We start from the raw sequence: 18179 nt of genomic DNA, 5'->3' as shown, positions 1-18179 counted from the left end.
GACTCCACACAATCTGAACACACACACACACACACACACACACACACACACACACCCCTACTGATCTGATGTGTTCAGGGATATATCAACTCTGTGGGTGACTCCATCACACACACACACACACACACACACACACACACACACACACCTACTGATCTGATGTGTTCAGGGATATATCAACTCTGTGGGTGACTCCATCAGTCGGCTCAAAAGTTACATGCTTCTGAGACTTAGGTTGTGAGAGCTGATGCGCTTTGTTCATTCCCTGAGCTCATCACTCTCCCACAGTCTTGAAAGCCTGGTGGTGTTTGGTTCATAGGCTGTGGAAAGTGGTCTTATGTTTACAGCATTTGGGAAACAAGATTGTGTCTACAACTATGGTTGCAGAAAAAAACTTTAATGATCTTGCCTCAAGCTCTGCTGCCAACAGGCCTGTTCTTTGCCTGGTCTTAGGGCCTAAGTTTCAGTGCTGGGGAGTAAAGGCCCTCTCTACGGGAATGGCTTAGGTCTCTCTCTGCCCTAGTGTTGGGCAGCAGAACTTATTTTTCAACTCAGTTCACCTTTGTGAACCTGGCTGTTACAAATATGCATCTCTTTGCACAGGGACCCAGCTTTATGTAACAAAAACCTATTTCCTCCAAGGGCACCCAGCCCTCTCAGTACCAGCGGACTTCCCCACATGGGAATCATTAAAAACAACCCTAGAGTTATTTCCTTATGTTGCTATTTGTTTATTCTGCAGTCGCGTGTGAGTCAGCCAGATCATGATTTGTGGTGGTTTTGCTTGTGAAATCTTACATAATTATATTCCTATTGTCATGCTGGGCCGAGCAGTTAGATCATATAGTGTTTTCTCATTGCACAAGGTTTGCAAATCAATAAGGAGAAAGCCTCAATAATGAGATGACATTGGCCTGTCAGGAACCTGCCTCGAGTCACCAAGGAGGCAGCTCTGCAGTTTCACAGATACAGCCTGGTGGCACCTTGGACTTGGACCTTCTCTAAAATGTGCAGGATGACGATGTTGGGTGGTGGCTTCAGGATGGGTTTCACTGAGGTGATATTTAAGGGAGGAGGGCAAGGGAACGAAAGAACAACAATGACAACACTTCACACACAGAAACCAACCACATTTTTACTGCATTGGTTACACGCTGGATTCCGACATGCTGGTCCAGAATATGGCTGGCTACAAGCTGGCAAGACGTTTACAGCTCTTCCAACAGGTTTTCATTTCCTCACCATGAACATTATCACTGCCTGCCTCCCCCATCCAGAGGCAGCCATTGAAAGCACTCTCGATGCAAACAGTGAGTGACTACAACACACGGGTGGGGGTGGGTGCAAGATCCCCGAGGGAACATGGACTCCAGATAAATGGTTTGTGGAAGCAAGACGCCTCCTTACTGGTTTGTAGTATGATGGAGCGCAAAACCCACACTGCTTTAAAAAAGAGAGAGAGAAAGAAAGAAAAGGAAAAAAAAAAAAACTAAAAGAAAGGGAAAAAAAATTCTGGAGTACATTGAAACTAGTTGTTTCTAACATGATTTCATATGTTTAATCAAATATCTGACCTGATTTAAACCATGTTTGTTTGCATACACCTTTGACTAGTGTGCCTTGAAGTCATTGCAACTAACATAAGATGAAGATTACAGATACCTGTTGTATAAAAAGAGAAACTGTGTGACTCTATATGAGGACAGTGACCATCACATTCCACAGCACATCATTGGTTAATTTTTGAATCGTCAAGCATTATTTAAAACGAGAGAAAGGATATAACTGAACACAAGTGCCACGACAGAACAGTCATAACAACAGAACCAAACCCAACTTCTCTATTAATCATTTAAATTTTTTTTAAACCTCTGTTTCTAACACATTTCATTAATTGTTATTTTAAGCTCCAGTAGCAGGATCCAATTTCTGCTGCCTCTGGGTAAATCAGTTATGATCTGATCTCAAGTTCCAAAGGAAATGCTCAGTTTTATTTTTCCCCAGTTGAGTCAACAGTCCTATGTATATTATCTCTTGTGTTAGAATAGTGTTGTCTTCACATAAGACTCAAATAATGGTATTAGTCATTCATTTCCTTGAGCACAGACACCCTCATGCGTGCTGACAGGTTTATAAGGATGCGGTGGCAGCCGTGGCTCTGGGAGCTGTTAGATGACCGACTTTGATTTCTTGCAGTCCTGAGCGATGGAACCCGGGTGTGTCTGGTTATTGTCTGCTTTCTCTCCCAGATGCTGGGCTTGTCTGGAAGATTAATACATTAACAAGAGCTGAAGGTCCAGGGTTGCACGTCTTCAGACATGTTTATTAGCAGATGGCACACAGGATTCAAAGGTCACCACAAAAGTGACATTTTAAAGTGAAACAACAATATTTATGTTCAGATAGTCTACTGATGAGATCATGTGGAAATGGTTTTGATTAAATTAGCTTATAAATGGCTGCCAATCTATAGACAACTGAAAATGCCATGTCTGTTTACCCAATGTTTTCTTCTCACGGTCTCACCTTTTAAATATTAATGACCAAAACTGGTATGGGGGTGTGCTCATTTAGTTATAGGGTCAGTGTATCTAGTAGTTACTTTCTGGATTACCTATTTTTTCCCCCTTTCTGAAAATATTACCTGCTATGTGTGTTCTGAAATCTCACCTGTTGTTGTTACTGCCTTGAAAGAATTTGGATTCTACTGTGTAAATGCAATTCTTTTCTATTTCTTTACTATAAATTGGGTCTCTGGAGAGACTCCAAATTCAGTCTCCTAGATAAAAGATCTTATGCTCAAATCTCATTGAAAAAAGCTGTGAGTGGGATTTCAGAAATCCTTCCTTTAGCTGTGTTTTTGCCATTGCAGCCTTTTGGAGCCACACTGTTATGCAGTGTGTGTTTGTGTGTCATGTAACAGTGAACAGCAAATGTCATCCAGGGGAGGCAGGCACTAGTTTCATCTCGTTTCCCATCTCTCTCGCTGTGTGTGTCTTAAAATATAACAGGAATGTGAATACGTTTTTTTTAACCTCAAAACGGACTAATCAGAAAATGCTGAACAATATGAAGTGAAATGAGTTTTCATGAGTTTCACAATTTTCTATAGTGAACAAAACTCTTATAAATATCTCCCAACAAATGCATGAAAATGTAGAAATGACAAATAGTTAAGAGATAAAATATTCACACACATAACAAACAAATACGACCATACGTATCTTGTTTTTTCATTTATTCACTTTCAATTTTATTAAGAATAATTTTGTAAGCTATAGCCATTGTCTTGTGTTGTTTTGTTTTGTTTTTCCTCTTGTCATCAGGGTTTCACCCCTCGGAGTCAACTTTTTCAAATAGAAAGAGAGAGATAGAGGGAAAAAGAAGCAGACAACGAAGCATTAAAGCTTTCCCCAGCGTAGTGGGGCCTGAGCTTGAACCTGGGTTGTACACATGCCAAAGTAGGTGTACCATCCAGGTGAACTATCTTGTCAGGCTAATTTTTAAAAATATTATTGTTTCATCTTATTTTTTGTATAGTTACAACATTACATATGTATGAATATGACAGAAAATATACTCACTTTTCAAGAGAAACTTTTTCAATATTCATTGCTCCTTCCATTGGATCCAGTCCTTGTTCAGAAAATTGTTTCAAGGCACTTAAAGCTGCCTAAAAATAAAAACAAACACAAACAAACAAGGAAAATCATTAACTAACTTTAATGTCATAAACAGATAATTGTATAGGAAAGTTGAGTTGCATAATAAAGACCATCATTTTCATTAATCTAAATAAATGCTTGATTGTATCACTTAGTAAAATTTCATTGAAGGGCTATATTTTCATGCAGCAATGTATATACTATAAAGGTTTCATTTATTTATTTATTTATTTATTTATTTTATTTGGTAGTGGTAGTGATGGGGTTTCCACAGGTCACAGGCTTATCCCTCATCCATAATTTTGTAAATTCACCATGTTTTATCTGCAAACATAGCCCATTATGCTTTGATGACGACTCGGCATCATTTTTTCTCACATCACCAAAACTATACATTCTCTTTCTACAGTCGTGAGAGCCATTAGATTTTTCCCAGCATGGGGACTCTTTCCCAAGTGAGCATAAAGGCATCCACTGTGTTCATTTCCAGAGACAGTAAGCCCCCAACCAAGCCACAGAATGTGAACAGAGAAATGGATGGAAGACACAAATGCATACCGAGCTGATTGAATGATAGTATCCTGCAAGGAGGGAGAAAATTCTCGCTCCTGGGGCTCTGGGGAGGCAGAGCTCCGGAGAGGTGTTGATATGGCCGCAGTGCGTGGGATGCTGAAGGGTGTTGACAGGCTGGTGGAGCTTCGCTGGATAGCTGGGAGGCACCAAAAATGCGCTGCTGATAAGATCTACATAACTTGTTGACACTCTTGTGCATGGTCCAAATTGTTATTTCTTAGAATAAGAATTTGGTTCTCCTCCTCTCTACCCTCTCCACCCCCCCCCCCCAGCACAACACCCCTTTTAAGCTCCATTAGAAGAAAGGCTTTGTTGAGTCTGAGAGAGGTGTGAGCAGTAAGGGTTGTTTGAACCTTGGAGATCCTGCTGGGTCACACTTTGGTCATCTGTATCTTCTCAACTGCCTTTTGTAAAAAAAAAAAAAAAAAAAAAAAAAGAAGACCAAAACCTAATTCTTGCAGTTTCCCAAACTTATATCTGCCAAAAGTTTGGTTATCTGACTGAAGTGTCTGGATCTTTTTAAATGCCTGTATTTGTAATGCATATATAAATATATATACTGGATTTGATTTTTTAAGTTCATAGACTTTCTTTTTTAAAAGCAGTCTTGGATTTACAGAAAACCAGAGCAAGTAGATCACAAAGTGCCCATACACTCTCTCCTAGCTCCTAGCACAGTCCCCCTGGTGCTGACTTTCTGGCACATTTGCTTCAACTGATGAGCCAATGTAGATGGTTTTGTTAGTTTTACGATCAGAGCACCACTTAGCTCTGGCTATTGGCCAGACAAAGCACCTGGAACCCCTTCATGCAAGTCCTGTGTGCTAACAGTTATGCTACCTCTCAGTTAATATTGATACATTGCCATTAAGTCAAGTCCTTAGTTTTTATATTATGGCTATTGTGCATTCTCTGGTTTTTGACCAATGTGTGTACACAATGCCATGGACCCATCATTACAATAGTGACTAGAACAGTTTCACAGTCTTAAGTTCCTGTTTCCCACCTGTTTGTCCCTAAACATGATCCCCTCAAACCTTTGGTAACCACTGTTCTTTTCCCTGTCTCTATACTTTCACTTTATCCAGAGTGATATATAGCTGGGATCACAAAGTATATACAGCTCTTTGGAGGGTGACCTTGTTTTTTTTACTCATCTATGTGCCCTTTAGCTTTCTTCATGTCTTTTTGTGACTTGTTACCTGCAAATGCTCCACTATTGATAAACAGCTTGTTTGCTTTTTCATTTGTAAGGGGCACGTTGACTGCTTGCAGATCTTGTTAGTAATAAATTAAAATGTCAGAAATGCGTTCATGCAGATTTTTATATGATACATTGATTTCTCCCTCTTCATTTCCCCTTTGATCTTTCTCTCTCTCTCTCTCTTTCTTTCTTTCCTCTCTCTTTTCTTTCTTTTCTCTCTCTCTCTCTCTGTCTTTTTTTCTGGAGCCAAGACCTCAAGCATGCACAATTATACCACTCTGGGGCTGTTGTTTCACTGGGGGGGGGGGGGGAGGACACACTCACACAAGCATTTGGCACTCCTACACCTTCATGTACAACCAAAAGTAACTATAAATCCTCTTCTCTTTCTATAGGCTACTCCTTTCTTTCAGCTCTCTAGTTTCTGTTCTCCCTAGTTTAGAAGTGGTAATGTGAACGCCTGCTTGTGCATGCAGCTCGACCTGAGCATGCAGGGACACCTTTCCTATTTTCAACGTATCTCTGTCTACCTGCAGCCCTGCAGGATGTCAGTATCCCAGCCCACTGCCTCTGTCCTCATCCCATGTTCATGCCTGATGGCAGCTGGCATTGACTGTGGTGAGAAGTGAGTACTCACCTCAGGTGGAGGGGAACAGGGTTGCTTTCATTGAGAGACAGTTATGGATAGGATTATTCCTCTCCACCCCCTTTCATTTGTTCATACTAATTCCTCATATCTTAGAATGTTGCCTTATTTTGGAAAACAGTGACGGCAGATGTTACTAATTAAGATAAAGTCATACAAAAACTAGGGTGGTTCCCCAATCTGACTGACCAATGTCCTTGTAAAAAGTAGGAATTTATATGTAGACGCACACACAGAAAGAACATCGTGTGAGGAGGGTGGCAAGACTAAAATGATGCAAGAGAAATAAATGAATATGGATGACTTCCAGCAAACCACCAGGAGCTAAGAGAGAAGCATGAAGCAGATCCCTCACAACTCTCAGGAAGAAGCCAGTCCTGCTAACAAACACCTTAATCTTAAACTTCTGGCTTCCAGAAATGTGCGATAATTAATTTCTATTGATTAAGCTGCCCAGTTTGTTATACTTCGTTGTAGCAGTTCTAATAAACCAATACAGATACGTCATAATTCTTTGTTAAGATTAACAGAAACTCTCTCTTCCTCTATGTTTTTTTTTATTGTGAAATACAGTGTTTCATTATTTTTTTAAAAATCATAGCATAGGGGCCAGTGAAATAACACACTTAGGAGGCTGCCTGCTTTGCCATGCATGTGACCCAGGTTTGAATCTCCGACATCCTATATGGAGTTATTCCTGTGGTGGGGAGGCTTTGTTGCTTTTAGCATCTCCCCCTCTCTTGCTGTTTCCACCTCTCTCTAACTGAGAAAGCTAGGCTGGGGTGATGAAGCTCTCCACACATCCCCCCACAATTTTTGGTATCTTTTTTTTTAACCTCTCCCCCCAGCTACATACTTTAATCTGGATCATAGCTTAACATTGTTTTACAGCCTGCTGTTTTTATTATTACAAGCACTCGCTCACAACAGAAACATTTCAGCACTATCAAATGTCACAACTCACAGTGTCTCGCAGATCTGTGTGCCCTCTTGTATTTAGTCATCTACACTGCTGTTAGGTATTTAGATCATCTCAGATGTATTTATTTTTAAAGATTTATTATTTTTTTATTGCAGATGAGAGAGAGAGAAAGAGAGTCTCACCTAAGACAGTGAGAGAGTAAAGCTAAACCACCACTCTGGTACATGCAGTTCTGGGTATTGAACCAGGGACTCAAGCATGCAAGTGTGGGGCTCTACCAGTTGAGCCATTTCCCCAGCCATGATGGAGAACAGCACAACAGGTGAAGGAAAACAGCTTAATGATTATGTGAAGAGACTCTCTTGCCTGTGGCTCCAAGGTCCTAGGTTCAGTTCCTCACACCACCATAGGCCACAGCTGAGCAGTGCTCTGGTTAAAAAACAAACAAGCAAACAAACAAAAACTTTCATGCTCGAGGCTCTAAAGTCCCAAGTTCAATCCCTTGCACAGTCATAAGCTAGTGTAGAGCAGTGCTATAGAAAGAAAAAAAAAATGGGGGGGGGCAGGTGGCAGTATACCTGGTCAAGCACGAATGTCACAGTGCTCAGGGACTGAGGTTCAAGCCCTAGTCCCCACCTACAGGGAGAAGCTCCATCAGTGGTGAAGCAGTGCTGCAGGATATCTCTTTCTAGTTCTCTATCTTGCCCTTCCTGTAATTTCTCTCTGCCTCAATCAAATAAATAAATAGAATATTATCTTTAAAAATCTTAAAGTCCACTAAAAAGTCCACTTTCTAAGCTATTACTCCTGTGGCAAGCTTCCTACTATTTTAATCATAGCGCACCATTTCAATAACCTCTTTATGATCAATGCCAAGATGTTGAATTCGCCAGGCCATTTTGCTGCTCTGGCTGTGAGCTTCCTCTCACCCCTCAATGCTAGCCACAGTGTGAGGAGAGCTTGGAACCTGCTTTCTCGGTGTTTTTGGAATACCTTTTGGGAACCACTTTGTGGGTCAACCAAGCAAATCAATTTTGTCATCTTAATGCCCCACCTTATTTTTAATTTGCCCATTCAGACTATTTACCTTATTCACTACTCTTGACTTGGAATGAAGGGCTACTTTAACAAATTAAATTCACTCTTTCACAAAAGACTAGATTTGCACCCTTCCTTCCCCCCAGAAGAAATCTGCAGAGGGATTTGACTCTCATTGAGATTCAGTGAGGCAGCCACTGAGGCCCTTTCAGGGCCTGAAATGCTGAAGCAGCTGGGCATTTTTCCCAGGTGACTACATTGAGAAGAGTTGTGTGGGTGTGTACATTCTTGTGGGTTTGTCGCTTGAACCTGAACTGAGTCTCGCCTCACATAGGCAAGTACAGAGCTCAGAATCAGGCCCACTCACTGCTCACTTCTAAAGACCAATCCCTGCATGACCCATTTTCCAGACAGCCTCACTTCATGGGATGGCTAATGAATTTGAGAGCTCTTTGTGGATTCAACAGTTTTCAGGCAACAAACACCCACTTTATTCTGAATCATTAATATATGAACTATTTGGTAGAAATACTATTGTTATCAATTTGTTTTGAAATGGACTATTACAGAAAGGTATTAAGTATCCAGAACTTTACATTGGCAATTTGGGGTTCTGGGAAATACTTCACTTGGTAGAGTATATACCTTACCATGTGCAAGGACATGCCACCACATAGGAACACCACACTAAGGGGAAGCTTCACAAGCGGCGAAGGGGTGCTTTGATGACTTTCCTCCCCCTCCTCTCCCTCTCTCCCCCCACTCCTCTCTCTCTCCCTCCCTCCCTGTTGTTCCAAGAGTGGTAGAATCATGCAGACATGAAGTCTAGCAGGAAAAAAATAAGTGACGATGTGTTATTGCTGAATGAGAGGTTTTTTTTTTTTTTTCCTTGCCTCCGGGTTTATCGCTGGGCCTCAGTGCAGGCACTACAAATCCACTGCTTCTGGCAACTATTCTTTCCATTTTTATTGGACAGGACCGAGAGAAATTGAGAGAGGAGGGGGAGATAGATAGGGAGAGAGACACCTACAGACCTGCCTCACTACTTGTGAAGTAGCTCCCCTGCAGGTGGGGAGCCAGGGTCTCAAACCCAGATCCTTGAGTGGGTCCTTGTGCTTAGTACTATGTGTGCTTAACCTCCTAATTGAGAGCTTCGGAACTTTTTAGTACTATTATGTTGCCCCCCCAAAAAATGCCTATTTGACTACCCAAAATAAATTGTTTAAAGACTTTATTTATTTATTGATGAGAAAGATAGGGAGAAAGAGAGAAAGAACCAGGTATCACTCTGGCACATGTGCTGCCGAGGCTTGAACTCAGGACCTCACGCTTGAGAGTCAAGTGCTTTATCGACTGCACCACCTCCCGGACCACCCAAAATAATTTTTTTTATATTTATTTATTATTTATTCCCTTTTGTTGCCTGTGTTGTTTTATTGTTGTAGTTATGATTGATGTCGTTGTTGTTGGATAGGACAGAGAGAAATGGAGAGAGGAGGGGAAGACACAGAGGGAGAGAAAGATAGACACCTGCAGACCTGCTTCACCGCTTGTGAAGTGACTCCCTGCAGGTGGGGAGCCGGGGGCTGGAACCGGGATCCTTACACCGGTCCTTGTGCTTTGCGCCACCTGCGCTTAACCCGCTGCGCTTAACCCGCTGCGCTACCGCCCGACTGCCCCAAAATAAATTTTTAAAACTTAGGAGGTGTGATGGTGGCACACCAACAGAGCACACACATACCATGCCCAAGAACCTGAGGTCAAGCCCTCACTTCCCCACCTACAGAGAGGAGGTGTTATGAGTAGTGAGGCAATGCTGTAGGCACCTCTCTTTCTCTCTCTCCCTCCCTCCCTCCCTCTTTTTATCTCTCTTTGTGTCTGTTACCCTCTAACAAACAAACAAAACAAAACAAACAGGGCAGCCAGGAATAGGCCTGAAGCCCCAGAGATAACACTGGTAGAAGAAAAAGGAGGAGGAGGAGGAGGAGGAGGAGGAGAAGAAAAACCCTTTAAATCATTGATAGGTTAATTATATTCCATTTTCACTAGTTAGTTTTTTCATAGTGCTGCTTTATTTCTGGGAACCAAAACACTTGCTTCACCAAGACAGGGTCTCATGAAGCTGAAAAGAGATAGATACACATATGAGATGAAGCCCAGATCTCATCGAACAGGTCCAGTGTCCTAGTTCTTGCAAAATCTCCTGGCTGTTATTATCAGCATGCCAGGCCAGTCCCTGAGCACTGTCCAAGTGACTGTTATCACCCAAAGAATGCCCTATAGGCTGGGATGACTGTGTGTTCTTTCACTCAGCGCCATGAACGTATTTTCCAAATTCTTGTGTGGCTGCTTCCTTCCAGAGGTATGCTTGGAAACTTCCAAGTAGTGTTCCCGTATCTCAACGTGGAGATAATCCAACCCACATCTTATTGATTACCCTGAATATAATTGCTTGTAAGTATGAGAGGACTTCTTTCTAACTTATAAAAGACAACTGATAAGCTTTATCTTCTCTGTCAACAATAAGAGCAACCATTTGCTAGGCATCATTCACCCAATCTGGTCCCCTACGCCTACACTGAACTTCTCTGTTCCAGACTCTTGGAAACAGAGTTGGCAGTCAGCTGAGGTAAAGAACAAACACCTCATCACAGACCCCTACAAGCGTCAACCCGGCTTTGACCTAGCACGTTATGATTGGGCCCTCCTCAATCGCTATCGAACAGGCCATGATGGTGTGCCGCGATGTTCCATCGCTGGGGAGCCAGAGACGACCCGAACCGCCCCTGCGGCTCCAGACAGACTATGACCCACATAGTCAACGACTGGACTGCCACCTCTCCAGATTCAAAGGAGGTCTCGAAACTTTACATCAGGCTCAACCTGACGCTGTTGACTGGCTACGGAAGAAGGGCAAACGCTAGAAGAATTCTGCCACAGTCATGCAGCCTAACCTTTTACCTGCACTGTCCTACTGGGAGGTCCTACCTGTGAGGAATTCAGCAACCTACCTCAGGGTCACACAGCTTGGAAGCAGAAGGGCATAGAGTTGAATCTGGCCCACATTCTTTTTTTTAACCAGAGCATTGACCAGCTCTGGTTTAGAGTCGTGCAGTGGGGTTGAACCTGGGACCTCAGAGCCTCAGTCATGCATAACCATTAACCTATTCCTGCCCTGGCCCACATTCTTGATCACTGTCATTTTATTTCTTCCAAACTAACGTCAGCTCACATCTAACCTATCAGGTTTCAGCATCACTGCTTTCAAGATCATTATGGCCTCTCCCATACTCATCCCATTCATTAGTCCCCCACCCCACCTGCAAATGACTTGAAATGAGCTCATCAAATAGCCTCCTCTTTCCAGAGAAGGGATTTACATTTGGAAAGGCTGATATGATCAGTTTTCAATCATCTTGTCTCTGGGTTGATTTCTGAGGCTTCATTTAGCACAGTTTGGGCTAAACCTAAATCACTATTGTAATTATTTTGTCACTTAAAACTATCCAGTGAGGTTCAATCCCCAGCACACCATAAGCCAGAGTTTAGCAGTGCTCTGGTGGAAAAACTTAAAAGCACAGTTCAGTGACCACAAACATGGTAATTTGATTCTCCACTTCACAACATTCTGTGTCTTGCTCACTCTACTCCTTGTTTCCTTTCCATGGTTCTGAGATGTGTTCATTTCTCACCTGCCCCTGTGGTTGCTGGCAGGAAGGAGAAAATAAAACACCAGGGTTTGGCTGAGACTGTGGGCTGCCTGCTTGCTACTGTAGTGAGAGGAGAAGTTGGGCTTTCAAAGGTGAAATGGACAGAGAAAGAGGCTGAAGCGTTTGATGGTGATGTATAGATAGTGACATACTTTGGGATAAGCTGAGGAAAGCAGAGGCACCAGGGTTGGCTGACCAGGGCCCCTTCTAACACATGACGTGAAGACTCACCCAGCTGTTCCCTTCCCTGCTTGTCTTGAACTCCACTGAGGAATCAAAGGATCTCCTCCTAACCTCACCTTTTATTCATTAGTCCCCCACTTCCCCAGAAAGGACACTTAACAGGTTTTAAATGTCATGGAATGCGGCCAGGTTGCCTCATTTTCTTCAGTAAAATGCTCACAGCAATAGGATTACACAGCAGTGCCTGAAATAGCTGTTTTACATTTAGCAAGACCCAATAGTTATGTACCCTCTCAGAGAATAAACATTAAAATTTAAGTCTACAGAACAAAACAAACAAACAAACAAAACCGTGAATGGTGCAGCACCTTCAACTCTTCCCAAAAGATAGGGAAATCAAAAAATTCCCAATGTTTAAGTTACTTGAACTAAATAAATTGTTACTTGCCAAAAGCCAGCAGTTTCCTAAAACTCAAGGGCATATTGCAAATATGCTACAAAATATTAAGGGATTCTCTGGAATCTCTGGAGGAGGGGAAAAAACCAAATAGACTTCATGTAGGGAGACTTATTTGAAGCCTGATTTTGAAGGAAGTGCTACACTGTCTGTTACTGAGAGAGTAAACACATAACAAGATGTTCAACTCCTGCTGCCTACAGCTCAGCCTTTTAGTTTGGGTAATTTGCTGTGTGATAAATGTAAACTAACTGGGGGAATCGTGGGAAGGAGGTGAAACTGGGTTCCTTAATGAGGAACATCCTCAATGATGCTTAAGCCCAAGTTGTGTAATTTCCCACACACTGGTGGATTTGAGGATTTCAAAGATACACTAACATAAGTACCCCAAACCCTTCATACAGCTCTGGCCATAAACAAAGAGTCAACGAAATGGTTTCATTCCCAAGGTTGAAGAATGTTTTCCTACTAAATCAAAACAAACCCACTCAGCATCCATTTGTATGTTACCACAACCTACCATCTGAAGTCTTAGTAAGCTTGATGACAATTCGTGTGTTCTGGAATTAAAATTAAAAGGTAAGTCCAAGGCAAAATACGTAGTTTAGTTTGGAAAGACAACAATTAAAGTATTTTAAACACTTTCTTTTTTTAAATTTCTGTCTTTTTCAGATTAGTGTGTGTGTGTGTGTGTGTCGTCTTAGAAGAGAGTGTAAGCATAGATGCATAAAAATATTTTTGTTCCCAAAGGATTTTCCAACTTGTTTGATGAGTAAAGCCCCACAGGTTCTCAAACAGATGTCACTACCATTTTATGTATTGCTTGTTTTGTGCGTAGTTATAGTAATGCCAGAAACAAGATGCCAGTAAGGTATTTTCCATGTCTGTTGGTTGGTCTTGGTTCACATGTGAGTTTGTGTGTGTGTTGGTCCACAGAAAGGAGGTGAGTCTTCCCAGTCACTTCTGTTATTTCGGGCTCCAGAGTCTATGTTTTTTAATCCTATGTCCTCCTTAGACTCCATTTGTCATTTCTAACTTTGTTCTTGTCATTTAGCAATTAGCAAATTGTGTTGAAAGCTGGGCCTATTCTTCCTGCTTCCTTCTTCAGGGATTAAATAGATTGTAATGATAATGCAGCAGCCTTAAAATCACTGTCTGAGAGATAACAATGGCCTTCATGAGTGAATCTTAACTAGTCCCCTTCTGATAAGTAATTAGCTTTGGGGTTTTTGAGCATAGTGCTCAGTAGATCCTCTAGGTCCTACCTCTTCTTCTCCTCCTTCTCCTTTTTTTTTTTTTTTTTTTTGCCTCCAGGGTTACTGCTAGGGCTCGTTGCCTGCACTACGAATCCACTGCTCCTGGAGGCCATTTTTCCATTTTTGTTATTTTTATTGTTGTTGTCACTTTTATTGTTATTATTGCTGTTGTTGCTGCTGGATAGAAGGATAGGACAGAGAGAAATCGAGAGAGGAGGGGAAGATGGGGGGGGAGAAAGACATCTGCAGACCTGCTTCACTGCTTGTGAAGGACTCCCCTGAAGGTGGGGAGCTGGGGGCTTGAACTAGGATCCTTACACCAGTCCTTGAACTTCGTGCCATGTGCACTTAACCCACTGTGCTACCAACTGGTCCCATTCTTCTTCTTCTCCTTCTCCTTCTTCCCCTTCCCCTAACCCTTCCCCTTCCCCTTCCCCTTCCCCTTCCTCTTCCTCTTCTTCTTCTTCTTCTTCTCCTTCTCCTTCTCCTTCCCCTTCCCCTTCCCCTTCTTCTTCTTCTTCTTCTCCTCCTTCTCCTTCTCCTCCTCCTCCTTCTTCTTTCTTCTCCTTCTCTTTCTCCTTATCTTCCTCCTTCTCCTTCTTTTTCTCCTTCCCCTTCCTTTTCATCTTCTCCTTCCCCTTCTTCTCCTTCTTTTTCTCCTTTCCCTTCCCCTTCTCCTTCTTCTTCTTTTCCCACCTAACATTTTATATCACAAACCCCAGGAGCAGGCCACTAAATTTAAATGTCAAACTGTGGCCTTCCTTTTTAAGTAAGTCTTCAAGATTCATTTTATTTTCCTTTTTCCCTCAAGTGCCTGCTCAAGTGAACTCTTCCTGGGGGCAGATCTAACTATTAGATTCACTTCAGAATGCACACAGTGGTCATGTGTATAGTTCATTAAGTCATTCTGCTTTAATGAGCAAATGACAGGCTTCAGTGCAAACATCCTAAGTGCTCATCTCAACCAGTTCTAAGACTCACTCTGTATTAACTCAGACTTCTCTTCAGTATGCTTTACTTTAAAGCCTATTGCCTTCCAAATGTGCATTTTTTTTTTTTTTTTTTTTTTAGTTTTTTTTTTTTTATTTATTTAAATTTTTAATTTAAGAAAGGATTAGTGAACAAAAGCATAAGGTAGGAGGGGTACAACTCCACACAATTCCCACCACCCAATCCCCATAACCCACCCTCTCCCATGATAGCCTTCCCATTCTCTAGCCCTCTGGGAGCATGGACCCAGGGTCGTTGAGGGTTGCAGAAGGTAGAGGGTCTGGCTTCTGTAATTGCTTCCCCGCTGAACATGGGCGTTGACTGGTCGGTCCATACTCCCAGTCTGCCTCTCTCTTTCCCTAGTAAGGTGTGTCTCTGGGGAAGCTGAGCTCCAGGACACATTGGTGGGGTCTTCAATCCAGGGAAGCCTAGCCAGCATCCTGGTGGCATCTGGAACCTGGTGATTGAAAAGAGAGTTAACATACAAAGCCAAACAATTTGTTGAGCAAACATGGATCCCAAGATTGGAATAGTGGAGAGGAAGTGTTGGGGAGGTACTCACTGCAAACTCTAGTGTAATCCTGCTTTCAGGTATATATTTTGCAGTAGTTTATGGATACGTGTGCGCATACGCTCTCTTTAATGTTGTCATTTTCTTGCTTTGAAAAGTCTATAACTTTATATAGAATCAAGGAAATCAAGGAAGGTTATATTTCTAAATTTTCTTACATTACGATAGAGTGTGCCTATCACAATCTCAGATGAATGAGTCAATGATAAAACTTTAAAAATAAAATGAAACAAGAATTATAGTGAGCTTTAATCACACCATTTGCTGCCCTGATTTCTAGCAGTTTCACCATAGTCTGCACTTTGCATTTATACTTACACAATTCTATTGGCTCAGGTAATTTCCATAAAATTGGTACTTTAAGAAATGGCTTACTGTTGGAACAAAAGGATGTCAGCCTGCTAATGTGATGACCACTCTTTGTGGAAAAAAAAAAAAGAAAGAAAAAAGAAAGAAAGGGGTATCAGAAGACATTAATATTTTAGACAGTCAACACAAAGAAAGAACAAAAATTTGGACTCTAGGATTTGGGGCATTAGTGCAAAATTGGGCACTTAAAGTCCAAACTCAGCCATCATCTTTACTTTTGTGGTCAGGATCTTACTTAAGATGGGTCACCCATGTAGTTGCCAGCCTTGACTACTATGCAGAGTTGAATTTAAAGGAGGATTAACTGTGCTAAGGAATGTTTCCAGCATGTCTAAAACCAATTTGAACTGCTATAGTCAAACCACCATGTTTTCCTTCAACCATGTTCTTTCTGTGTTACTGAATCATTCCTCCTGGAATTCCTGTTTTTTTCCAGTAACTATGATCATTAACAGCATCATCTCAGGGGTCTCACACATGCATCACTTCACTACTCCAGGCTGATTTTTTCAAATGTATATATGGAGACCGATAAAAACAGAGAGGAGAGATACCATAACATTGACGCTTCCCCCAGTTCTGTATTACTCCTGTGTGGTGCCAGAGTTTGAACCTGCACACAGGGAAAGGCAGACAGGCTACCAGATGAGGTATCTTGCCGACCCCTCGTAATTTTCTCTAATTCAACAAAAATTCCCTTTGTAACGCTATTTTCCAAAACATGATCTAGGGCACAGTGGCCAGTGTCTGGCACCCCATCCTCACTCATGGCTGGCAAACTAATGTTCCCTAAAGGAGTCCGTGCCCTAATTCCCAGAATCTGAATGCATTATCTCACATGGCAAATGTGAGCTTGCTGATGGAATTGAGGCATGAATGTTGAGATGGGGGTTTATCCTAGGTATTCAAGTGGGACTATAAATCCTTAAAAATCAGAGAATTTTGGGCCAGGAGATAGCTCACCCAGTATGTATATGTCATGTGTGAGGCCCCAGGTTTGAGCCCTTGAAACTACATAGGGCACCATGCGTGGCACCAAGGAAGCTCTATGAACAGTGGAGCAGTGCTGTGGGGAAGGAATAAAAGTATATATTTTGCCAATCTTGTTACATATATACCATTATTTCCCTGTATATTCCAAACTATATGCTTGGAGTAAGAATGTCTGCTATTATCACACCAAACAACGTTGTCAATAAATTCTCTGTATCATCAAAATATGCTGATCAGGTTTAAATTTTCCAGAGAATCTCAAAAGCATATTTTTGTTATTGCTGGGGCTTCACGGCTCTGGACTGACTTTTTCAGATGAAAAGAGAGAGATGAGGTGCAGGGTAGTGCCGGTCTCTGCTGCACGTCTAGGCACATTATCATACAATATTAAGGAAATTGAGGACTCTCTACCCACGCCAGGAAAAAGGATGCTAAATATGCCAAGACCAAGAAACACAAGGATACTATGGAGTGGAATGTAGTGTAGAGTCCAATGCAGCAAGCGCCTCTCATTATTTTATTTGTTTTATTTTAATGAGAGAGAGATACAGAGAAAAAGAGAGAGAGAGATCAGAGCACTATTCAACTCTGGTTTACAGTGGTGCTAGGGATTGAACCTGGGACTTTGGAGCCTCAGGTATGAAATTCTATTTGTGTAACAATTATATTATGTTCTCAAACAATACCTTTCTTTATGCCTTGGTCATCATAAACAAATGAAAGGCAGAGAGAGACCACCTGGGACCGCAACAAGACAGGATTAGAACTTCTTTGGGAACCCACCAATCACCAGAGAATCCAGAGACCACAACTCTACCCAGACCTCCAGCTCTACCCAGTTGACAAACTTCTCTAAAGAACAAGGAATATCAAAGATCACCTGAGACTGCAACATGATGAGACTGGGACTACTTTGGGAATCCACCAAGTCTCTGGTGAGTGAAAACACATGGACAGAGAGGAGCCTAATGAGAGATTCCTGGGGCTAAAACCTGTATCTACTCCCAAGCAGCTGGTAACAGTCTGGTAGTTTGCCAGTTTGCCAGTGGAGGAGCCACCTCCAGTCTGTTTTACCAAGAAAAAGACTGCTGAGAGGAGAAGGAGAGGACTCACCAAATGCAACTGTGAGTCTCCATTTGCTACTGCTCTTAGAGGCTGGAGCAACAGGGGGATGCCCTGTGCTGACATTGGGGGGGGGGGGGAGAGAACTGGCCGGAAACTCAGGAGAAGATCTACACCCCAGTCGTCTAGTAGTGGGGCTATATAGTGGGGGCCTTTTCCAAATTGTTCTCCTGATGAGAACCTGGTGAATAATTGCCTCAGAACCTACTGACTGTAAACTGGACTTGTTGAGAAACTCACAGGGCCCAGCAGTGCTGCCTGGCTTGGCAGAGAAGCTGAATTGAGCCCAGAGCTTTGGATTCTTGGGGTGTGAGAATCTCTTTGCATAACCACTGTGCTATCTCTCCCCCACCCTGCTTCATTTGTTAGTCAGGAGTAAGTACTTAAGCTAAAAAAAACTACTTATAGGTAAAAAGCCTTCAGGCTCCCATAGCCTACAGGGAAGAAAAAGAAAAAAAGAGGCTTTAACAGCCACTGTCC

General features: G+C 42.2%; 1 protein-coding gene across 11 annotated transcripts in view; it reads right to left on the bottom strand.

Moving 5' to 3' along the window:
- Nucleotides 1-1109: 1109 nt before the first annotated feature.
- Nucleotides 1110-18179, bottom strand: part of STAU2 (staufen double-stranded RNA binding protein 2) — a 284150-nt gene continuing 267080 nt past the window's right edge. For 10 of the 11 annotated variants that reach the window (XM_060200130.1, XM_060200104.1, XM_060200101.1 and 7 more), the window contains 2 exons: nucleotides 3585-3673; nucleotides 1110-2262 (listed from right to left, as the gene is read on the bottom strand). In XM_060200130.1, coding sequence (XP_060056113.1) covers nucleotides 2169-2262; nucleotides 3585-3673 — 183 coding nt within the window. In that variant the 3' untranslated portion in view covers nucleotides 1110-2168. Of the gene's footprint in view, nucleotides 2263-3221; nucleotides 3348-3584; nucleotides 3674-18179 lie in introns of those variants that run through there. The other variant, XM_060200108.1, reaches the window with a different exon arrangement.

This window comes from Erinaceus europaeus, chromosome 1, assembly GCF_950295315.1.
Source record: "Erinaceus europaeus chromosome 1, mEriEur2.1, whole genome shotgun sequence".
NCBI classification, from domain to species: Eukaryota; Metazoa; Chordata; class Mammalia; order Eulipotyphla; family Erinaceidae; genus Erinaceus; species Erinaceus europaeus.
This window is presented reverse-complemented; position numbering and strand designations above follow the sequence as displayed.